General features: G+C 33.3%; 1 protein-coding gene across 2 annotated transcripts in view; it reads left to right on the forward strand.

Moving 5' to 3' along the window:
- LOC126770925 (myosin heavy chain, non-muscle) overlaps positions 1-26337 on the forward strand; it is a 62030-nt gene that overhangs the window by 24359 nt on the left and 11334 nt on the right. For both annotated transcript variants that reach the window (XM_050490538.1, XM_050490537.1), the window contains exons 2-11: positions 11722-11878; positions 18288-18409; positions 21173-21196; positions 22261-22353; positions 22428-22857; positions 22948-24287; positions 24616-24786; positions 25335-25502; positions 25828-25974; positions 26137-26265. In XM_050490538.1, the coding sequence (XP_050346495.1) occupies positions 11722-11878; positions 18288-18409; positions 21173-21196; positions 22261-22353; positions 22428-22857; positions 22948-24287; positions 24616-24786; positions 25335-25502; positions 25828-25974; positions 26137-26265 (2781 nt within the window). The remainder of the gene's footprint in view (positions 1-11721; positions 11879-18287; positions 18410-21172; positions 21197-22260; positions 22354-22427; positions 22858-22947; positions 24288-24615; positions 24787-25334; positions 25503-25827; positions 25975-26136; positions 26266-26337) is intronic.

Consider the following 26337-nt stretch of genomic DNA (forward strand, 5'->3'; position numbering starts at 1 on the left):
GGGTAGTGATTCACTATTTATATCAATAGATATTATTGTTTATATTTTATACAGTAATTTTAAAAATATAACGGATTTAGATAAGTGTTCCACGTAATATCCGGCTTAAACATTTTTATCTGTATTAGTTTATTAATGTTTTTTTTAATAACGCTGTTTTAACACTCACAATTGGTGACATAATTATAGAATGTAGAGAATATTATAAATGCGAAAATAGCTCTGTCTGACTATCTCTATATCTGTTACGCGTTCATGGCTAAACCACTGAACTGAATTTGATGTAATTTGCTATGAAGCAAACTTGAACCCCCAAGGGGTCCTCCCATAGGCTACTTTTAATATCAAACACCTGGTTCTCCCCCCTCTCTTAAACACGTGAACGACTATTAGATTTTTCACTTGTACGTATATTACTCGACTGTTATTAACTAAATTTAATTTATATTTTTATGAGATGAGATGAGATCCATATAAACTTAAAGATTCTATCCCTAAGTGTTGAAATTGAAGATTTATCACTTGTTTCTCTAAACGGCGCTGTCTCATTTGGGCAGCGCGCTTAGAAGTGCCTGTCTATATATATAATAAAACAATTATTTACCAATCGCTCCAAGTTGATTTTTTTTTTTTAATTAAAATGTATAAGTGTTCATATGATTGTTTTGAAGATCGTCATACAAAGATCATCAACATTTATTTAAATAATATGTAAATTTGAAGACAATGTATAATTAAAATAATTTTATAAATTTATTATGTAACAAATGGGTACAGTCTAATAATGGTACAAATATTCATACATTCAATATAGAATTTTTTGATATGACTCAATTTCTTTACTGACTTTATGACTCAATAAATTAAGGTTATTTCAACGTGTTTTTTTTACAAATTATCACAAAATGTACTAAAATAAAGCATCTCTTTGTACAATTTTGTTAATTATTGAAATTAACAATTTTTACATTGAATTGATGCGATATTGGTCGAGATGTTGAATAAACTATGATATTCATTATGTATTCGTGTTAAAATTTCGTTTTGAATGGCTGTAAAGTTGTTATCGGAACTTTGCTTCCAAATTTAAAGTGGATATAAGTAATTAAAGGGAATAGTTTTTTCTTTTTTTTTTAATAAAGGTGTATTAATCAAAGAACTGTAATTAGTGCTGTTAGCAAATTACATGGAATATGTAAATCTAAGGTTTGTTTATCTTTAATGTAAAATCTAGATAATACAATAGTTTGACAGCTCAATGCTATCCTTGAATGGTGAGGCTACTGGCTTAATGCTATGGACGAGGTCTGTCTTCAGTCATCATTCGAATAATAATGATGTCATACTCATAACGTACGTGTTACGTCATCGTATCTATGTGATAGTTCAGTAGTATATCTGTAAATAAAACAAATTAAGGTTACAATTTCTTCGTAAAGCTGATCACATCGTTAGTACTGCCTATTATCATTTTTGTCACATTTTACATATCATGATTGCTTTAAACATAATTCGTTTAATCGTTAAAGCGATTAATTTAAATATAAAAATCTAACTTCATTTTTCATTTACACTTCGCGTAGAATACATTATATATTGAAAAATATTATATGGATTCTTGTTCAAAAATAAAATTAAAAAAGGACATATTCCTTGCATATTTGCTTTTGGTTTTTAAAGGTATCATTATAGACGAAGCGGAGAAATATTTAAATTTATTTTTAAACACTTTTTTATCTCCCATTGCATCCATAGTAATCTCAGTAATGCAATAGGCATATCAGCGGATGTCGCGATACGAGACGAGGTGGTATCCTGCGTCAGGGCTGACGACCCTCGAGCGTGATAATAACTACCAGTGAAATAGTAAAAACGTCTAGGTATTATTTTATATTAAGCTTTAAAATGAAGCAAATAGCTTGAGGGCTTTTGGTGTGCCAACATTTTTAAAAATATTATACGAAAATGTCTATTCCTTTTGGATGGATATCAAATTTGTAACTGTTCTTCCAAAGTACTCGGTAAATATAAGATTTTTCGCGGTTAAAGTCGCGTGAACGGCTAGTATATCATAAAGTTGTAAGCATACAATCGACAGATTCACGCCTCGAATCATGTCATATTGTTTGTCGAGCATAAATTATCCATTGGCAGCGTTTTGTCATCTGTATGACATGTGATTGTCATATCAAGAACTTTGTGGCTATCAGGATAGAGTATATTAACTTATAAATAAGCAGCGTGCTTATTTTAAGCTACCAATAAGTTAAAAAATATCGATTTAGCTTAATTTAAGGAAAAAGATTAATTTAAGCAAGTTTGTTCCGTTTTTAGATTATATAGATGATTAGATTCCGCCTACGGGTTCGCTTGTGAGTGAGGGGTAGGTGTTCGGTACCGTATATCCTTTTGTGTACATGTGACAATGTGTATGAAAAATTCCATGATTATCGGTTGTAGTTAAGACGTGAGAGCATAAGAAATAAATAAATAAACAAACCGACTTTTGTAAAAATATTAGTAAGGATAAAACAAGTTTCTGATAATGAAACAAAAAAATTATATATACATTTATTTTTGTAACAAGTTTTTCTATTGAGATTAATCAGATCAATAACTATATAGGATTGTTGTCATAAAGTAAGTTTTAAGTAGATATTTGTATATAGTTAATATATTTAATGACGATGAATGATGACTGATGGGTGAAAAGGAGTAACTGATTTCTGAACCGGAAGTAGTTTAGTTTTATATTTAATAATAATAATGTCCTCCAGACCGATTTCGGCCAAACTCAAGAGAGATTAGCCAACTACGCAGGAGATATTATAGTGCACAAGTGTGTGCGCAAACACAGGTGCACTCTCTATTCCCTAACTCTTATAATCCAATGTGATGGCTATCCGACACGACCGCAAAGAGTTCAGGCGCAGGACCAACGGCTTTACGTATTTAATATATGATTAATTTACGGTGCAAAAGTATCTACTTGTAAAGTGTTCTTGAATAATGTTTTTATTTTTTTAAATCTCTACCTACCAATATACAGTAACAGTAACAGCCTGTTAATGTCCCACTGCTGGGCTAAGGCCTCCTCTCCCTTTTGAGGAGAAGGTTTGGAGCTTATTCCACCACGCTGCTCCAATGCGGGTTGGTAGAATACACATGTGGCAAAATTTCAATGAAATTAGACACATGCAGGTTTCCTCACGATGTTTTCCTTCACCGTTAAGCACGAGATGAATTTTAATCACAAATTAAGCACATGAAAATACGGTGCAGCTTGCCCGGTTTGAACCCACGATCATCGTATAAGATTCACGCGTTCTAACCACTGGGCCATCTCGGCTACCAATATACCTATCTATTTTATAGTTTACGTTTAACTGTGGGTGTTTAAAATATACCAATCATACGCTAATTATATTTACCGACATAAATCAAATTTACTCGATGTAATAAGAGACTACGGTATTCATCTACTGTATTCATAAATCACGTAGATGTTTTGTTTGTTTAGCCAATTTCGGTAGCGCGTGGGTTGAATTATCCAGCGGGACAAAACAACCTAACCGCCTTAACAAGAGTCGAGAGACTAATGGCGTAAAGCTAATTATTATTATACATAAACCTCCTCGATATAAATATTGACACGAATGATAATTGTCTATTAGAATGTTGTAGTTAATCTGTGTCTTCTAGTTTATAGTTGTATTCCTTTTTCAAAATGTAAGCATTACGAGTAATTCTATTTCCAATGTAACATTGAAAAGCACAAACAAAGGTACATTGCATTCTGCATATACTTATTAATGTATCGGCCACATCCTCTGCAATGATAAATTAACTACCCGTTGCGGCTTCGCCAGCGAATTAAAAAATAGAAAATATTATTGTTTATCTTAGTATTATATTACGTTTTGACACATTGAGTCAGTCCACTTGATGAAGTTGAAGGTTTGTGGTGCGTAGCTCTTCCACGAAAATATAAAACCTTTTCGTAGTGTACTTTTTTTACAATTGTTAAGTCACTACGTCTTAGACATGAATTTATGTATCATATGGTTTTATTAAAAAAAAAAATTGACCTGACTAACTAAACATCAAAGAACTTTTTTTTACTGACTAAATACAATCTCCACTTGGCACACTAAACTCCTTGTGTAGTACAAGGGTGTCTAATACAAATGTCATTTACGATTAAATCTATGTACCAATCGCTGAAATCCATTCCGTGCACTTTGAGCACGGCACTAAATAACCTAATATGGATAACTTCACAAGACACGTACTATATACCTTCTGTTGTAACCATAAATGTTAAATATGACTCACATTATATATACACAAAGGATTTTCAACCGTATATCAACGTATTAAGAGTTCCTCGACGATTCATAGAAACAAAATGGAATGTAGGCGATAGATAAGGATTACCTCGTCTGCCACATAACGAAAATAGTAGATTAGTATACAATTAATGCTGTCTGTAATGAAGTTTTCACTTAGAAATTTATAGTAAATCACAAAACAACGAAACAGTGCATACCGTATAAGCTCTTGAAGCTTTTCTGAAAACTTTGTTTTAAAATATAATAAAAATCTTAAATGTTACATAGGATATTTAATTTAGATTAATTTTTGATCAATTAATATGATAACCGAACCGAAGTTTATTATAATTTTCTACGAATAAATGATGAAACTTAAATCACGAAGAGTAACGTAGTAGTAGCAATTAAAAAGCGGCCTTGCGCTTGCGCCGTGCCCTGATTGCACACATGCGCGTTGGAGGCTGTTGCTAACCTATCAGTCAAGTACAGTTGTGATGATTCAGCTGGATTCTTGCCTGGATTCTTAATATAGTCCCATTATAACAAGAATTATGATACGCATATTATGTTTTGTACAGATAAAATTCCCAGTAGACTAGTATAGGTCAAGAACATTTAATTAATTAAGTACATAAGAGAAACTTGCGAGAAGGTCGCAATTTTTTCATTATATAATATACCTGTTTTTATATATATAAATATATACATATATATACAGAGTTACAAGTCGGGGTATAATTTAATTTGTAAGAGTAATTAAAATATTTTTACTATAATTGGGATTTCGAACAATTTGGATTTGGTATAAAGGCAATTAAAATTCTGAGGTTTTGCGATTGTGTTGCTCTTAATCAAAATAATATAAAAACAAACCAAAGTCACACGTCTGTAATAGTATTTACATAGTTATGTATGTAGCCAGATAATTATTTGGTGGGTCGAATAACATATTAGAATGTTATAATTGTTTATTAAGATTAACGATATATAAGTATTTTTGATTTACATTGTTAATAAAGTTCTCGTTGATTGAGACGCGCCTGACTCAAAAAGTACAGCCATTTGGTGTTAAAAAGCGGGTTTTTAATATGATAGCACGAGCGGAAAGTTAAGCGGAACATGTCGAAATCAATACAATCACCAATTTTCAAAACACCGGAACACTTTTCAGACGATACTACCGAATGACATTCTGAAATTTTGATTGTGATGCTGTTTGCAATTAAAAACATACAATCTTACATAAAATTAAAAACATACGGCAAAAAAGCCGAGATGGCCTAGTGGTTAAAACGCGTGAATCGTAACCGATGATCGTGGATTCAAACCTGGCCAAGCACCACTGATTTTCATGTGCTTAATTTGTGTTTATAATTCATCTCGTGCTTGACGGTGAAGGAAAACATCGTGAGGAAACATGCATGTGTCTAATTTCATTAAAATTATGCCACATGTGTATTCTACCAACCCGCATTGGAGCAGCGTGGTGGAATAAGCTCCAAACCTTCTCCTCAAAAAGGAGAGGAGGCGTTAGCCCAGCAGTGGGACATTAACAGGCTGTTACTGTACTGTACTGTACGCTCATCTAACTAGTAAACGCAATCAAACAATATAAATATGCATTAAAGGCACGGCAACATGTCTGTGGAGATTGGAAAGATAGTACATAAAAAAAAACAAATGACTGGACTATAACGTTGAACTGCGGTTTGTGCCAAACCGACATTGTCTGTTGATGCTGACTCAGCAGGAAATAATTATGCATGCATATATGCGAAGTTGTCTTATTAGAATTTATACGACTTATATATATCTTTTATTTATTGTTGTAGTGAAATTATTTTTAATTGAATGTAAACTTTATTATTATTATTATTATTAAACAACTTTATTGCACACTCACAACGAAAAAAGACAAACAAAAGTAAAAAAAAGAAAAGAAAAACAAAAGTTCAAGAGATGATGATGATGAAGACATGATGCGTGCAAGGGCGCTTTATTTAAATGATATCTTGTAAGGGCTGAATAATCTTTGTTTATTGAAACGAGTCATGATTATTACGAATGGTCATCGACAAATATTTGGATTTAGTGTTTTGTATTATCGTGATTCGAACTACAAAAAATATTCGAGTGTTTTCGCTACAATTGGTACGTTGACAGATATCATTTATCTGAACGGATATCTGATATAACGCGGCCTTTGTTATTATTCTTCTAGACGTCACTAATAATTCCGATTTTCATTTCAATCGAGTTAAACGTGATCACGTGATTTCAATAGTACGATGTACAATAGGTTAAATATACAACTGTTGGTCAAAGGATTCCTATCCCCTTGAGGAGAAGGCTGGAAATTATCTCGCTCTGCTAAAATGCTAGTTGGTATATATGTTGCAGAATTTCACCCTATACATGCTATGCCTTCACTGCAGAGTAAAAGCACAATTATAAACACAAATTAAGTATATGAAAATCCTTTATCAAAAAAACTATTCGGAATTTCAACTTATAGTTGTTTGTTGATTGAAGAATTTTATGTCGTCTATCGTCGCATGTTAAGCCGAGGTGGCCTAGTGGTTAGAACGCGTGAATCTTAACCAATTATCGTTAGTTCAAACCCGGGCAAGCACCACTGAATTTTCATGTTCTTAATTTGTGTTTATAATTCATTTCGTGCTTGACGGTGAAGGAAAATATCGTGAGGAAACCTGCATGTGTCGAATTTAATTGAATTTCTGCCACATGTGTACTCTACCAACCCGCATTGGAGCAGAGTGGTGGAATAAGCCCCAAATCTTTTCTTCAAAAGAGAGAGGAGGCCTTAGCCTAGCAGCGAGACATTAACAGGCTGTTACTGTACGTCGTCGATCGAAATACACTCCGATGTCCTATTGGTTAGTTCTATTGCTGTAGCGATATTTGAAATAATCACAACATTACATTCAGCGATTACGCTCCGTTGTCATTGGTTAAAAAGTAAAAGAGCATAACGCACGTCAAGTTCAATTGTTAAACTACACAAGTTTCGTCCGTTATGTGCCAAGGTCTTCGGCGATCACGATTCCGATCAGTCTTGTTTTTCCAGATTATTTTTTTAAAGCTTTACATAATCTGAGTCATCGACGCTAATGTAATATGGGTGTGGATACTGTATGCGATAGAGTTATTTTCGTTTTTCTTATGTTGTACTATTTCGTATATTACCTAAGATGATCATTTGTTCATTGGGTAATTTGTTTTTAATTAGTTTTTACGAAAATTTTTACGGCACACGTTGCGGTTAATTATAATTTATTATGCCTTTAATTTCGGTACAATAAATAAGCAAATAATTTTTAAACGTCCATAAATCGTTTTCATTAATTTTATATAACTGTTTATTCATAATTTTACGGATACGCATATATTGTGAAAGTTAAGCCTATCGATGACATCTTCCTACTGAATATATTTCAAAACAAAATGTCTGACGCTTAGCGAAATGCGATCGATATAATTTACTGGTGGTAGGGCTTTGTGCAAGCTCGTCTGGGTAGGTACCACCCACTCATCAGATATTCTACCGCAAAACAGCAGTACTTGGTATTGTTGTGTTCCAGTTTAAAGGGTGAGTGAGCCAGTGTAATTACAGGCACAAGGGACATAAAATCTTAGTTCCCAAGGTTGGTGGCACATTGGATATGTAAGCGATGGTTGACATTTCTTACAATGCCAATGTCTAAGGGCGTTGGTGACCACTTACCATCAGGTGGCCCATATGCTCGTCTGCCTTCCTATTTTATAAAAAAATATATATATATTTATGTTAATAAGTAAAATATTTATAATACGACAAAATTGAAGATATGATAAAATATTTTCAACGTCCATTACATTTGCCGAGCGGAATTCTGATCTCGTGACTCATCCACAAACGTGACGGTGCCATACTTTTCCTTTGTGAGCGCATATTTTGTTCAACAACTGATTACACATTGTCGAAACACGTCAAACGGTTATCGCCCTTAGTGTTATAACTTAAAAGCTATAATTACATGCATTATGTACCTACAGTGTAATGACTGATGACACGTCCGACGTCCCATGACCGACTACAGAAGGTTGTTCTCGTTGTTCTCTTATTTTGTTAACCAAAATGTAATTAAATTGTCATAATTTTATTTTAATAACACTCGAGAAACTTATTCCGTCTTAAATATATTGTATAATAATTTATTATCTTTGTTAAACTGATATCAATATAAACGGTATTCAAGTAGACTCGTCCAAGCACAAATTAATCATTTAATAAAATTAAATTAAGTGTCCACTTACCACTGGTTTGAATTTTATTATAGTTACTATCGAAAAACGGACAAGAAAGTCAATAGTTCATTTGTTTATACAAATCCAATTATTCTAAATATCCAAGTACATAACGATAATATTGATTTTGTATAAGAACTTCTTAAACAAACGGGTAAATGCGTACTGGCTGACAAGACAATGTTTACAAAGGAATTGTGTTATATATATCTTTTAAATGCAATTATTCTTAAATTTTCACAAAACCTATACATACGCTAGTCTACTGCAACTATTTTATTACATTGTGTGTCATTATTAATTTACTTAGATAAATAAACATAATAAGAAGCCGAGATGGCCTAGTGGTAAGAACGCTTGAATCTTAACCGATGATCGTGGGTTCAAACCCGGGCAAGCACCACTGAATTTTCATGTGCTTAATTTGTGTTTATAATTCATCTCGTGCTTAACGGTGAAGGAAAACATCGTGAGGAAACCTGCATGTGTCAAATTTCATTGAAATTCTGCCACATGTGTATTCTACCAACCCGCATTGGAGCAGCGTGGTGGAATAAGCTCCAAACCTTCTCCTCAAAAGGGAGAAGAGGCCTTAGCCCAGCAGTGGGACATTAACAGGCTGTTACTGTAAATAAACATAAAGTATTATCCTCAAATACGCTCGTTTTTATAAGCTTTTATCAATTCAGAAATTACACATAAAACGGTATTGAGAAAAGAGTTCTCATTCTTTTAAATAGGTAACGTGTCTTAAATAAGTGTAAACGTAAATGTCAATTGCTCAATTTAAAGCACATATGCTACACATAACCATAAGTTAGCCGAGTCTGGCCAAATTAGGAGGTGTACCGTGGAAATTGTGCCATGTCAGTTGTTATGGGTATAGCTACGTGAGCTTGCATCAGTAATCCGTGTTGACGGCTGTGGGCCGATTTACCTTTTGCGCAGTATTATTAAAAAAAATATTTAGATTTTGTAGTGAATATGTTTTATTTACTACTGCTACGTGAATGCGGGTTGTGGAATGATTTTCCTCCTAAAGGTATCCGTTTGCGCTACGACATAAAATTCTGCAATATCAATCGCTGACGAAAAATAATTTTTTAAAATTTTCTAAATTTAAAATTAATTTTTAATTAGAAATATATTCAATGTTGAATATCGAGATTACAAATAATATAATATTGAAACACACAGTAATAATGTTCATTATTTTAACTGATTTTGATTTGATTAATGATTTTTTGATTTGATAAATGATTTTGATTAATTTTTTTTGTCAACATTCCCAATAAATATAATAATTACGACCAGAAAAGTATTAACTAATTCACTCTTCTAACAAATTCAAAACGAATACTTTAATCACAATTGATTAATTAAATCTTTGCATAAATACTTAGTTTTGTTTATTTAATTTCATTACGCCCTTTATAACGGGTCAGATCGTAAATTGATTCAGAGTAATTTTGCCCCCGTTATCAGTCACCGATACCATATCACGCGATATTCTTTGAAGAAGCCGCGTCTGATAACACAGATTACTAGTTCATAGCTACCTTGATCTTTAAAGAAAACAACATAATATTATACAATGTGATTTAAATAAATAAAAAACTCAAGGTAATCCCACTGCTGGTCGAGAGGAGAGCTATTGCGCTTAATTCAATGCTAACTTACATAAAAAAATTATGTTATATAACCATAACACAGTTATATTGCTTAAGCTCTTATTTATTCTTATAATTTGGTCTTATTTATTCTTATAAACTGGTCTCATTCGTGTTAATATTTACTGCTAGATGATAAAAAGTATTTATTAAAAAATCGGCTGGCTAACGTAGAAAGATTTTGCTCTTACAAATTGATAGATTCTGAGATTAGCACATTCTAATAAATAAACTCCTCAGCTTTGTAATATTAGTTTTGATTTAAAACAGCTTTGAAAAAAATTAAACAATAATTTGAACGTTTTAAAACATATATTTGTAATAGAAATATAATAAACACTTAACATGATACTTAAAACGATATCTCCAATTAGTTGTATTAACAGTATTAATTAGTTGTTTTGCGCATTAATTTTATTACTCACTGATCTACTTTGACCTCATGCAAGTATTCAGATGTTCATGGAATAATCCTATTTGGAATACTTAACTTCTTGATCGAATTTGAAATGATACTTATGCAATATATATTTATTTATTATATATATTACAGGATAGGTAGCATGCTACTAGCATGCTTACAGTTTGAAAAAGCAATCTAAGTTAGCTCCTAACACATGAGGATTGATTAGAACTCATGTCTCCGTCTTTTGCGTATTTTTTTTTTAACACTTTATAAACAGGGGTTGCAGATTAACTCTTCGCCTACTTAAATGATTCGTTTTTTTAAAGAATATTAACACAATAATAATAATAAGTTACGCAGCAAAACAGCGTGTCATATGTTTTTTATTATACATGGGTTATACGTTATAACAGTGTATGTAGAGCTGACGAAAACCATAATAGTGTTTCTACCCCATATATTATCGTCCCTCTAATTATAACAAGTCCCCATAATCCATTCGAATATTGCCCATATCATCACCACGGGATCTTGATTGAGTAATATTGGCCGAGACGAATCTTCATGTAACTTGGGTATGTTGTTCAAACTATAAAGGCCTTACTTATAGGCCTTGTTGAGCGGGTACTTAGTTCAACTATGCTGTCTTCTCTTCTTTCGAATGTCAAATCAATAGCGACAGAAAGAGATAAATCAGTGTTTAACGAAACAGTCGTTTAGCAACATTTATAACAACAAACAACAATTTACAAGTAACGCCGTTGATATTTAACATGACGTTTAATTGAAGCAAACTTTTAGAGGCTAACCTTTTTTTTACGATTACTTTATTCTATAGTTATTTGATTGGCATCATGATATTTTAGATGTAAAAAATACTATTGGAAAATATATTTCTTGTCGTATATTAATGTCAAACGTGATTATTATGGAATACTTTGTAATTGGTGAAAGATACGACGAAAACTTAGTATTGTTGTCTCATTGGACGTTTTATTTCCAGACGTACTCGGGTCTCTTCTGCGTGGTGGTGAACCCGTACAAAAAGTTGCCTATCTACACGGAGAAGATCATGGAGAGATATAAGGGTATCAAGCGACATGAGGTCCCGCCTCATGTCTTCGCCATCACAGATACCGCTTATCGTTCTATGTTGCAAGGTAAATTTATATACTAATTGTAAGTTTTTAATATAAATGGTAAAATATTCAGATCAATGGAAAAGTCTTACGCTGATAACACTGTAGAGCTATACTGTTGCTTGATACTTATGGCAGAAGACGATCGTAAAATATCCGAAAGTGATATGAGATATTGACTATAATAATAATAGGATATACGCATCAAAATAGCGTGTCACTTTTAAGTCGATTTGTAACGTTTCACACGTGAGATAGAAGTGAGTTCTGCTATTGTACTCAAAAGATACTAATTAAAACAATGTAAGTTTACGCTTATTATATTATATAAATACGTATGTAATATAGATAAATCTTAGATTTTTGAAATTTCCAAAGGTTAAAATTACAATGTTATTAAATTAGTCTTGCTCCGAATTTAAGTCAAATCACATTTAAATATATTTTTAGCTCTTTTGAGAATTTAATCAGTTTGTACTTTATAAGGAAATAAAATTAATATAACGTTATTTTACTGATTTATACCAATAGAACCACGAAGGTTAATTATGATAATGACCAAACATACAGTCAAGAATCCGTTAAATTAATTTTTTTAATAACCAATTTTGTCCAAGATATGGTTTAATGGGCTTAACTTGGAGGTAGGGCTGTGTGCTAGTCCTGATATATAGCACCCGCTCATCACATACCCCTAAACAGTACTTAGTATTGTTGTCTTCCGGTTTGAATGGTGGGGTAGACGTTATAAGGCTCAAGGGGCAATTTTAGTTTCTATGGTTGGTGGAGCATTTGTGATGTAAGCGATTGTTAATATTCCTTATAGGGCTAATGTCTATAGGTGGTGGCTCGGCTATTATATATAGAATAAAAATTAGGAAGCATTGCCACGCATGCCAAGCATTAGCCACTATGTGCTTGCTAGCTTATAAACATTTGATGTAAAATAATGTCAGCGGTCAGCGCAGATCGAATACGTGATGGATGTCAGCTAAACGCATTCTATTGAGAAATGGCAAACCGCGTTTCAAATATGCATGTATAATTTCAGCTATTTCTTGTCTAAGTATAAAACTATTATATGGTCTTGGAACAGGATTAAATATTGTATCATACCTAAACTAATTTTCGAAAGTTAAACAAGCCATTGTTAGGATTTCAATGCACCTATAACGTTTCTGAAGAGAATAAGCCGTGTATTATAATATAACCTATATTATTATAAAGAATGGAATATGCTTTATTGCATACAAGTTCTTGTTTAAATATTTTACGGAGTTCAGCTTAATAACAAGGTTATAGAACAATTACTATACTGGGGACCATTTCTACTAAAATATACGGTGACGATTCGTTACCGATTCTATTTTCAATGAACTTACACTATCTTGTATAAGATCGATACAAAACCGAAATGATATTACAATATACCGCAATGACAAAACATGATTTAATTTTTAAATTTTTTGTCAATGGCGTATAATAAACAATGGGAATAAGAATAAAGTCGATGATTACATTTCATTTCGATTGCACTTTTCAGAACGCAGTGTTTTCGTAGTTATTTTAGTTTTTAAATTAATTGAATAGATAACAAAAGATTTTATTATTTCTATTTATTTACCACATGTTAAATATAATTGTAATATATTATATATAACTAAGATCAGGCGGGTAATTAGTAACCAAGGCATAACGTATTACATCTCTGTTAATGTTAGCGTTACGAGAGGTGCAGTGGGTGTCGCACAGTATTAACGCTTTGATAGGGTTGTCGCTTATGACTAACAACGTTGAAAAATGGTGGGGTGTTCCGAAATTATTTGAACTTATACGGCCATCCCTGTTTTCTTATCAACTTATGTCGCAAACACAATTCATCCCCTCGGATGCTACTCCTTATTCCACCTCTCGTTATTTCAATTATTTTTTGCAACTTACCTGCACCACCTAAATATCACCAATCACTTCCAGCGACAGTATTGCCCCATAATTACATGCTATAGGGTGTGAAATACGGTTGTCGATACTCTTTCATTGAGCTGTTGGCGTACCAACTCCTTTTACGAGTTTAATATTTATATAGAAACAAAAAAGAGAATAACATAACATCTGCATACAGAACGACCTTTTTTAATTCGTTTGCTATATTTTCGTATAAAGCACCAACGCCAAATATATGTACATCATGTTAATCGTTTTACTAGAGCTTGTTAAAAAGTAGTTGCATAAAATATTATTCATACATATTAACTGACTGAATTTAGGTGATTTGAAAACACTACACACGTAGACAAGTAAGCATGAAAAACGTAAAACGCATCCAAATCTCATTAATGCTTTTAAGTATCCCCGTAAGACCTGATGGTTGGCAACCCTGGTCTATAGTGATGCACGGAAATCGTTACTATTCTTGAATCGCTAATTGTGTGTTTGTTTATTTGTGATTACCTTTTATGGTAAATGTTGTCTGTATGTGTTTTCGAGTCTGTGAAGCGGTTTTAAACTATAGCTATTAACGCACACATACGCACACATAGCATAACGAGTTTGAATTAATTATAACAAATCTGGAGACATTCTCAATAGTATCGAGAATGACAATTATGTGTAAGATTAAATTTAATTTTATAAATTAATAGTTTCACTTTATCACATAAAATTAATATTTCGTATTTTCAAAGTTTTTATTATCTATGTACATAAACGAATAACTGACTGACTGTTATGTCAACGGTCAGCCCAAGCTAACGGGGTTAGCACTGGAAATGTTATCTCTAAGGTGGTTAATATAAATGGTGGATGACATGAATGATGGGATGTAAAATTGTATGAAGATCCTTCATTTTGAAAGAAATGGATATTGGTATTAAGTAATTCAGAATTATGACGCGGATCAAAGATCTAGTAAAATATATAGGTGTGTGAGAAATTACAAAGAAAATTTAAACGTAAATACGGGTTCATGCAAATATAAATTATGATTTTTCAAACATCAAATAAAAATAGTAAACAGTTTTTCGCGGTCCGGTCTACTTATATATTATATATACTCCACACATATATGTCCCACGTATATATATACTTATATTCGTACATATCTATAATTTTAAAATATTTGAAGATAATAATTAAGTAGATAAAACTTAATGGTGTGAATTAATTATTTTTAATGTTATATTTATTATAAATATATAATTATACTATCTGTTGATACATAATGTATTTTAGGTTACATTTTATATACAAAATATGTAAATTATCTTTAAAATTACGAAATTAGTTTAAGAACCTTATTTTAGCATAGATACGTTGTTATAATAATTATTATTTGTTATTGATAATAATAATCATTGTAAACGATGTTGAACGAAGCTATTTTAAAGTTGTCGAGGCCCCAAAGTCTTAATATAAAAATTGACTGGTGGTAGAGCTTTGCGCAAGCTCGTCTGGGTAGGTACCACCCACTTATCAGATATTCTACCGCAAAACAGCAGTACTTGGTATTGTTGTGTTCCGGTTTGAAGGGTGAGTGAGTAATTACAGGCACAAGGGACATAGCATCTTAGTTCCCAAGGTTGGTGGCGCATTGGTGATGTAAGCGATGGTTAACATTTCTTACAATGCCAATGTCTATGGGCGTTGGTGACTTTTAACACTTACCATCAGGTGGCCCATGTCCGCCTCCTATTCTATATAAAAAAAAAGAAACTAAAAAATATATTATAAATATAAGATTTTAAATTATAATTTACTCTTTTATCATTTAAATCAATTTTCAGTATTTTTCATACATATTTGCATATATATGTATATCAAACTATTTATGTATATAATTTGGCCTATACTTATTAGGTACAGTACAAATCAATGAAATGTAAACCGTAACCGTAACAGCCTGTGAATGTCCCACTGCTGGGCTAAAGGCCTCCTCTCCTCTTTTTGAGGAGAAGGTTTGGAGCTTATTCCACCACGCTGCTCCAATGCGGGTTGGTAGAATTCACATGTGGCACAATTTCAGTGAAATTAGACACATGCAGGTTTCCTCACGATGTTTTCCTTCACCGTAAAGCACGAGATGAATTATAATCACAAATTAAGCACATGAAAATTCAGTGGTGCTTGCCCGGGTTTGAACCCACGATCATCGGTTAAGATTCACGCGTTCTTACCACAGGGCCAACTCGGCTCTTTCTTGCTTAATGAAATGTACATGTTTTAAAATCACATTGTATAGTACTCCGGTACGTTTAAGTAACTGTATATAAGTACTTGAACTTTCCTGTTTTAAAGAATGTTACATTTTTAAGTATTTATCGATAAAAGGTCCTTACTAGAAAGATAAGCGATAACTTGGAAACCAGTCATTTGTCTAATTGTTCGCTAATGGCGCGGGCGCAGTCGACGGGGGAGTGCTCCTTGGCCGAGCCCTTTTCATGCATCTAGTTCAGACCAAAGAATAAGAAAGCCGAGTGAATCGAAGTTTTTTGTTTTTCAACGATAAAATAGAGAATTACACGCTGCTTTGCGTTCTAGGTGTGTAATAGACGGTTCATGTAGAACAGGCAAGTGGGGTCAAAATAATTGTTAGTGTGCGTGGCATTAACATGTACACGATTGCCGGTGTTAGTTATCGGTCTATGAAAAACACACTTCTTCTTTTTTCTTTGCTTTTATATATTAATTCGATCCTGATTATGTCATTCTTGCGTAATTCTCTGCATTTCGAACTGTAGTTTCTGATTTCGAAACCATAAATACATTTACAAAGCAAGCATTATAAGAACCTTATTATAATTGGAAATATGAAAAGTCAAATGTTTATGAAGGCTATAAAAAATTATGTGTATGAAGCCTGTAATTGTTAAAATTGAGACAAAAATAAAATCCGGCTGAATTTCTTCAAATCGGTGTTAGATGTTTTTGATATTATAGCGTAAGTTTTAAAGCTTCTATATTGCATAAAGATTTTGACTTACACTTTACTATTTCTTTTGCGAAAAAAATAATCTTTTATTTAATTTTTTTTTTTTTAATTTTCCTTCTTTTGATCGCGCTTCGAACACTGTGAGAGCAATGATATTGCATTGGTATTTCGTATCGCTGGTGTATACCAGTTCTACGCGGTTCGTCTGTGTTACTCTTTGGTCTGACGCGACTAGTTTTACTATTTTGTCTTTAGCTATAAATTGTAACCACGTAACAAACAGATAGTGTATCTAATGGACTTTTGTTTATGGTTATTAAATATTATGTAATGCTTTGTAGTCACCAGTAGCTAATTTGAAATGTCGAATTATGCAAATTAAAAAAGTAAGTAATTTGAAAGTATACAGCGTTTTTGTGTTTTCAATTGTATTGAATATTGACTTGACTTTTATTATTATAAAATTATAAGAACATATGTTTCTACTACATAAGATACTTATTTAATTTTAGTTTAATATTTATGTCCTCCGGACCGACGACCAATCTCAAGAGATTAACCAAATGCGCAGGACATATAAGTGCACAAGTGTGTGCGCAAACACAGGTGAACTTTCTATTCCCTAACTCTCATAATCAGAAGGGACAACAGTCCGACACTACCGGAAAGAGTTACCGGCACAAGACCAACGGCTTTATCTGCTTTCCGAGGCACGGGAGTGTACACACTTCCAACTTCCAGACTCCAGACTGCAACTGAGAATTTTCGACCGAAAAACCCAATAACTTTTTATTGACCCGACCTGGAATTTGAAACCAAGACCTCGGGGTCTGCGGCCTTATATCTAGCCACTAGAGCAAGGAGGCAGTCAATTTTAGTTTTAAAGAAACTTATGTTAACAAAAACGGTATGAGAGCAATCTGAAATTTTTACATAGAGTACATAAATAGGTTTTCGTACAATGGCCTGTTAGCGAACTGTATAACGAACTATCAAGCTCAGTCGAGAATACAATCAGAGAATTCTTAGGTCCTCCACTTGCGAGACTATTGCTAGCCAGCTCCACTAATTATACCTACGAGTTTGAAAAACGGAATATTACTTGAGAAAATAATACTATCGTCGCATTCAGTTTTATGAATGGTCTGTTATTAAAAGTTTTTTTTTAAGTTCATTTAGTTGCTAGCTTATAACCCTAGTTATTAATTTTTGATATGAAAATGAGTAAGACATACTCGTGTAAAGTGATTTTGATTATTTTAATACGTCACGTGACAGGCTTAAAACCTTGAGTTGAATTTGGAGATGTTGGAATGTAAACAATAATAATAATAAAGCCGTTTGTAAAAGTCCGGCCCGTGATATGCATGTATAAGAATAAGTGAGGAATAGTTAGTACATTTGTGTTTGCGCACACACACAAAGAAAAATTAGCTGATAGATCAACGAGTTAATTCAAAATCCACTCTTGTCATTTCTTGATACTTATCATTTTCATTGCAGACCGAGAAGACCAATCGATTCTCTGCACTGGTGAGTCAGGTGCGGGTAAAACCGAGAACACGAAGAAGGTTATACAGTACCTCGCCTATGTAGCCGCTTCGAAACCCAAAGGATCTGGCGCGGTGAGTTGTGTCAAGTTATACTTAATAGAAATAGAAATAATCGAAATATTTATTTATTATAGTTAAATATAAAGAATTGAACATGCTCTGTACTTATGTCATTGACAGAGCTATTCTGTTAGGAAAAGGTTGCTTTAAAATTTCATACCTCCCATTTTTAATTCCCCGATTCAAATTTGCACCTTTTTCATAGAACGTATTTTAATTTGTCCTTTTTTTGCATTTTTTGTAAAACTTGAAATAATGTTAGGTATCAATGTTTATGTGCTTGCAAAATCGCAAATTCTAAAATAATAATGGCGCGATATGATTTCGCAAGTCACCTTAGTCTATGAAACAAAGACACTAGATGTTCGATTCGATGGTTAAATTTTGATAGCCAACTTAAGTTAAAACGATATTTTGAATTGCGTTTCCTTAAAATATTGTAATTATTATTGACATTTCGCGATCGAGTTCAACGTCAAGTGTTTTCCAGAAAAGCTCCATATGTTGTACTAAGCTCCATATGTTATACTGGTGGTAGGGCTTTGTGCAAGCTCGTCTGGGTAGGTACCACCCACTCATCAGATATTCTACCGCAAAACAGCAATACTTGGTATTGTTGTGTTCCGGTTTGAAGGGTGAGTGAGCCAGTGTAATTACAGGCACAAGGGACATAAAATCTTAGTTCCCAAGGTTGGTGGCGCATTGGATATGTAAGCGATGGTTGACATTTCTTACAATGCTAATGTCTAAGAGCGTTGGTGACCACTTACCATCAGGTGGCCCATATGCTCGTCCGCCTTCCTATTCTATAAAAAAAAAAAAAAAAAAAAAAAAAAAAAACTATTTATGCACATTAAGACTTAGGAGGTAATTATTATATTAAAAACTAAAGGCCTTACTTATAAATATTGCTGAATGATTAGTTAAAAATGCTGCGTCTTCTTTTTTCGAATGTCAAATCAATAATGATAGAATGAGATAAATTTAATTACTAAACAGCCGCTAAGTAAAGCCGTTGGTTTAATATGTTGTATGTATGTATGTATAGAATATTTTTCAATATTGTATAGTGAGATACGTATTTAAGGTTGAAACTATACTGATTGCTCCTATCTGTTTGAAGCGTATCAATCTTTACTGGTTTAATTATCGGATTCGGGTAAGACGTTTTAATGCCCTTAACTCATAACATTTATATATCATACTACATAGAAGTCTAAGTGTGATAGACAATTAAATAATTTGTTATATACTTATTAATTTAATTAATTAATGAGCTATTAATTCTGCTAGTGAGCTATTGCTACAGCGATCATTAATTTATACGACGTTGTTTAAACAAAATTGCCTTAAAGAGAGTTGATATGTATTAATAGCCGAGCTATAAAATGTAGTAAATGGAAAACGTCGATGAAGCAATCATACCATTCGTGCATTCTATATGCCATTGTACGTAGTTCGTAAAAGAATCCATGCAGTTGAAAATCCTATGACATTTCTATCATCGTTTGCTCGTTCATTTTATGTGGATATAGTTTTTAATACATTGTGGTACTGTTTTGATTAAACAAATTATCACTACAATATTAGTATTTCTCCTAATTGTCAATTCAATTATAAAGATATATTTGAACGTATTGTCGCTTACATAAGCGATAGTTAATTAACTATTTATTTATATGAAGTGTTTCTATGTTCTCTAGATTAGATATACGGGTGGTATATTTACATATAATAACAATTACTGTAATTTAAATTAATTGCTTAATCTCGTCTCTCTTTCACATGAAACGTAAGAATATAATTGACGGGCCGGTTGACGTGGTTGGTAGATAGACTTGCCTTTCATGTCGAAGGTTGTTGGTTCGATTCCCACCCAGGACAGACATTTGTGCGCATGGACATGTCCGTTTCTTCTGAGTCTGGGTGTAATTATATATATAAGTATGTATTTACAAAATAAAAGTGTAGGTAGTATATCAGTTGTCTGGTTTCCATGGTACGAGCTCTGTTTAGTTTGGGATCAGATGGCCGTGTGTGAATACTATCCCAGGATATTATATTTATGCGTACAACTAAAACGACTAACGTGGTGCGAATAGCACGTTTTTGCAACAAAATTACACCCAAACGTTATACATGGAAACGTTATTTTCTGAAACTTTGATGTTTTAATTCTGATATCAATATGATTTATAAAAGTAAGATTCCTTATTATATTTAACTTTGAATGTTATTATATAAAAGAAAATGTACATTTACGTGAAATGACAGTGAAACATCGAAATCTTTTAGAGTTCAATTTCAATAATATTTCATCGATCAGTCAATAATTATGTAATAACGTAAGTTGAAAGTTTTAATTAAAAGTGTACTAAAGTTCTAAATGATTTAAATTTAATTGACCAATTCTGTTTGGCTTATATGCAAGCAGGATATATATAAAACTTTATTGTATTTGATTGACATAACTCTGCAATTATAAAGGTAGAAAAGAGTAAGTGCTAAGATTCCTACCGGTTCTCCTCGGTTTGTGCTACATTCTAAACCGGTGGTAGCTTTACATTAAATTAAATACTATAATATAACGTTTCAAAAGTACGAGCTTAACTGAATAAAAAATGGTTTTGATTTGATATGAAAGCTGAATTAAAGTGTACCATATTTTTTCGTAAGAATCTTTTAAAATCACCGTTTTCTCTTCAAATGCACTGTTTTGTAATATATTTTCTCTATTTTCTATCTTCCTCGTGATCCGGGATTGAACGGCAACAGGGACCGACGCCGCAGTTAATAATAGTAAGTAAAACATTATTATGGTTTGTCACATATGTGTTTTATATATTATATAACATTATATCACTTAACTAGTTAATCGTTGAGTATATAATTGAAAACAGTTAAGTTGATTTTTTATGATTGATACATATAACATATGTATTATATATTTATATTATTTATCGTTACAATTATATACCTCTTATTTATTTGCTCTTTATTATTATTTTTATTATTTTTCTCTGTGCTTTTCAACTAAGATTGGTGGTAATGCATTATGATATATCATGACTTATGTATATAGTATACTGTGCTTGAATTAAAAAAAAAGGGTGTTGGTCTATTGTAAGTTGATTATATATGATTATTTATATAAACGTAATATATATTGTGCTCTATAAGTTCATGTCTATTGATAATATAATAATTGTAATTAATTTATCGTATTTATCCGAGCTTAATAGTATTTAGTATATAATTAAAATGTTTATGTAGTTTAATTGGTTGAAATGTATCGCCAGTCACTGCTGGCTTTCGTTTCGTTTCTATTCGATAGAACCAATATTCCGAACATCTTTAAATTATAATTTTATCTTATAAAATGATGTTTCAAAACTTGTAGTGTACAAAATATAAATGTAGTGTATAAAGTATATTTTAAGCTAAACCTAAAAAAAAATCGACATGTATTTGTAGTGTTGACACTTTGGTTAGGAAGTAATGTACTGTTGTACATGTATGTATGTTAGTTCGGTTTAAAATCAAAGTCGCTTTTCGAAGTAATTTATGCCATATATTTGTTTATATATTTATTAAATTATATATAGCTATCGAGTATAAATCATTTAATAACGAAACCATTTGATTCATTACACGCTGCTACCAATGTAAACAGAGCAATGGACCAACGTTCGAGGTAAAGCTTTAAAAATGCCTAAATCATAAACCATAATCACTCATGTATGCGATGCTTTTATTTTATATCCCTAACCGTAGGTGTATATATATAAAAGGTTACAAGTATATGTCAAAGTAACGTTTTTGTTTATATGTTTAATATGATTCTAATTTTATTCGTTTAACAGGGCGAGCTTGAACAACAATTACTACAAGCAAATCCAATCCTTGAAGCGTTCGGTAACGCAAAGACGGTCAAAAACGACAATTCATCACGATTCGTAAGTTTTTAAGACGAGCAATATATCTATGCATATAAAAAGGGTAAGCATATTAAACATCTGTATATTTTTAGGGAAAATTCATACGAATAAACTTCGACGCATCTGGTTTTATTGCGGGTGCGAACATCGAAACGTACTTATTAGAGAAATCAAGAGCGATCAGACAAGCGAAGGACGAGAGGACATTCCACATCTTCTACCAACTCCTATCAGGAGCCACGACGCAGCAGAAAGCGGAGTACATTCTAGAGGATCCTAAAAGCTACCCTTTCCTTTCAAATGCTGCACTACCTGTACCAGGTATCGATGATGCAGCGGAGTTCCAGGCGACGATCAAATCAATGAATATTATGGGGATGAACAACGAAGACTTCAACTCTATATTCAGAATAGTCTCCGCCGTCCTGCTCTTCGGTTCCATGCAGTTTAAACAGGAAAGAAATTCAGATCAGGCTACATTGCCCGATAATACAGTTGCGCAGAAAATTGCGCATTTGCTTGGTAAGGAAATCATTTATATAGCAATTTTTGAAAAGAAACTTCCATAGTACTGAAATTATGAAAACTAATTATGTGTTTTGTATTTTTCAGGTCTTTCTGTAACAGAAATGACGAAAGCGTTCCTAAAACCAAGAATAAAGGTCGGTCGCGACTTCGTTACTAAGGCACAAACTAAAGAACAGGTCGAGTTCTCCGTAGAAGCAATCGGTAAAGCCTGCTATGAACGTCTCTTCAGGTGGTTAGTGAACAGAATCAACAGATCCCTAGACAGAACAAAAAGACAAGGTGCGTCATTCATTGGAATCCTCGATATGGCTGGTTTCGAAATATTCGATCTGAACTCCTTCGAGCAGCTCTGCATTAATTATACGAACGAAAAATTGCAGCAGCTCTTCAATCACACGATGTTCATTTTGGAACAAGAGGAATACCAGAGGGAAGGTATCGAGTGGAAGTTTATCGACTTCGGTTTAGATTTGCAGCCGACTATTGACCTCATCGACAAACCGATGGGTATAATGGCCTTGTTAGACGAGGAATGTTGGTTCCCCAAGGCCACGGATAAAACTTTCGTCGAGAAACTCGTGTCATCTCACTCCGTCCATCCCAAGTTTATGAAGACCGATTTCCGTGGTGTCGCTGATTTCGCAATCATCCACTACGCTGGCAAAGTCGATTACTCAGCTGCACAATGGCTGATGAAGAACATGGACCCCCTGAACGAGAACGTTGTATCTTGTCTACAGTCCTCTCAAGATCCCTTCGTGTGTCACATTTGGAAGGACGCTGAAATCGTCGGCATGGCACAGCAAGCTTTGACAGACACGCAGTTCGGAGCGAGAACCAGAAAGGGAATGTTCCGAACAGTTTCCCAACTGTACAAGGAGCAGCTGACGAAACTGATGGCAACGTTGAGAAACACTAATCCGAACTTTGTCAGATGTATCATTCCTAATCACGAAAAGAAGGCCGGCAAAATTGAGGCACCTTTGGTCTTGGACCAGCTTCGATGCAATGGTGTACTCGAGGGTATAAGAATCTGTCGCCAGGGTTTCCCTAACAGGATTCCCTTCCAAGAGTTTAGACAGCGTTACGAGCTGCTTACACCGAACATCATACCCAAAGGTTTCATGGATGGTAAGAAGGCTTGCGAGCAAATGATCGAGGCTCTGGATCTCGACTATAATTTGTATCGCGTTGGGCAGTCGAAGATCTTCTTCAGAGCGGGCGTGTTGGCGCATCTGGAAGAGGAGAGAGACTACAAGATTACGGACTTGATCGTGAACTTCCAAGCATTCTGTCGCGGGTACCTCGCGAGGAGAAACTATCAGAAGAGACTGCAACAGTTGAACGCTATCCGGATAATCCAGAGGAACTGTGCAGCGTATCTCAAGCTTAAGAACTGGCAATGGTGGAGATTGTATATAAAGGTGGGCACATCATTTGTAAATATTTTTAATACAATACTGATATCACTTACATAATGCTGTATCACGTAAGTACTTTAGTTGTATTATTGCTTTACTCGTGTTTTGAAAACATTCCAGCTCATTATTGTAGAATACAACTATTGTAATGCAAATACGATATGAAGATTCCATTCAATAGATTATTGTGAAGATAGACTACCTTATAATGTACTTATCTTTGTTCTGAAGATGCACGCCATTAGAATTATGTCATCGATAATATGTCATGATAAATATTTATTTTATTATAATGAAATATTTTAAGATGCAACTATTAATGTAATTTCAGGTAAAACCTCTATTGGAAGTAACGAAGCAAGAGGAGAAGTTGACGCAGAAGGAGGATGAGTTGAGACAGATCCGTGAGCGGTTAGAATCGCAGATGAAGAGGTGCCAGGACTACGAAGCCAAGTATCAGCAGGCCAGCGCTGAAAAGACACAACTCGCTGAGCAACTACAGGTTCAATTGGAATCGTTTACTATTAAACTTTTTAGAAATTTATAATTAATTACTATAAACAATATTAGTATCAGTCTTTGAAATTATCAAAAATATAATATTTTCATTTAAAAGCTGAAATTATATATACAGAAAATTAGTGTAAATTCCATATCAGATTAAACAAAGGCAGTCATCAACTTTGCATTACACAGATAAAAAACACTTCCCTTTGCACAATAAAATAAAATGGCCTCAAAATTAAATAGATGCCAAAAAAATATTACAAGTTATAATAAATTGTATTCTCTAACTTATTAAAATAGTTTAGTATTGCCATGTAATATGAGAAAGTCAAAAACATTAACAGAAGTTTCGCATTAAAAGATTTAAGTTCACATAACAAAATACTACATGATATGAATACTGCGATGATTTGTATTATTAATATATGGAAAATAATGCTCTATTATATGTATATAAAATATATATTTATCAGTATAACAGGATGTTAAATACTGCGATTAGTGAAATCTGCATGTAAAATAAATTTTCGTTCTATTCGAAAGGCGGAGCTCGAACTGTGCGCGGAAGCCGAGGAGAGTCGTGCTCGGGCCGCAGCGAGGAAGCAGGAACTGGAGGAGCTGCTTCACGACCTGGAGGGGCGCATCGAAGAGGAGGAGGAGCGTTGCAACTCGTTGCAGCAGGAGAAGAAGCGTCTGCAGCTCAATATACAGGTGACCTTCATTATGACTGTTCTTTCAAATTTATAAATAGTTAGTAGCGAATAAATAACTAGCTATATAATAGAATTATTTTACTTTATATATATACTTACTTATACTTTATATATAATCATAGTAATATTTGTTTAAATCGAAATTATTATCTTTAATAAATTCGTACACCGGTGAAGGTACCACCCACTTATCAGTTATACCTAAGTGTGACTGAGTATTTTTTTTTAGGCACGATATACGTTGTATCCTCGTAGCGCTTCTACTTGCTCTATGTACTTTGTCCTCCTAAATTAATACTCATCTGTAATTTGTTTTTTTATAGGATCTGGAGGAACAGTTAGAGGAAGAGGAGGCAGCTCGTCAAAAGCTGCAGCTGGAACGCGTGCAATGCGACGGGAAGCTTAAGAAGCTGGAGGAGGAACTCGCTCTCAGCGAGGACACCAACCAGAAGTTGGTTAAAGAGAAGAAGGTAAACTTATTCAATACGAAGATTACAATAATTAAACTCCATACTATGTTTTAAACTCATAAAAAAAAATCTATTTGAATGTTTTACAGTGAAAAATAATTTATTGAATAAATAAAGTAACAATACTTAATTAATGTTTTTTTTTTCCTGTTATGATCGTAGGTTCTAGAAGAACGGGCAAATGACTTATCTCAGGCCTTAGCCGAGGAGGAGGAGAAAGCCAAGCATCTCAGCAAATTGAAGGCCAAGCAAGAGTCCGCCATCGCCGAGCTCGAGGAGAAATTACTGAAGGTATATATACTAAAAATAATTTAAACGCTCAGTCGATTTACCTCTAAATCTATTTTTCCGAGCATCACTTCG

The sequence above is a fragment of the Nymphalis io genome, chromosome 9, assembly GCF_905147045.1.
Source record: "Nymphalis io chromosome 9, ilAglIoxx1.1, whole genome shotgun sequence".
In the NCBI taxonomy this organism is placed as follows: Eukaryota; Metazoa; Arthropoda; class Insecta; order Lepidoptera; family Nymphalidae; genus Nymphalis; species Nymphalis io.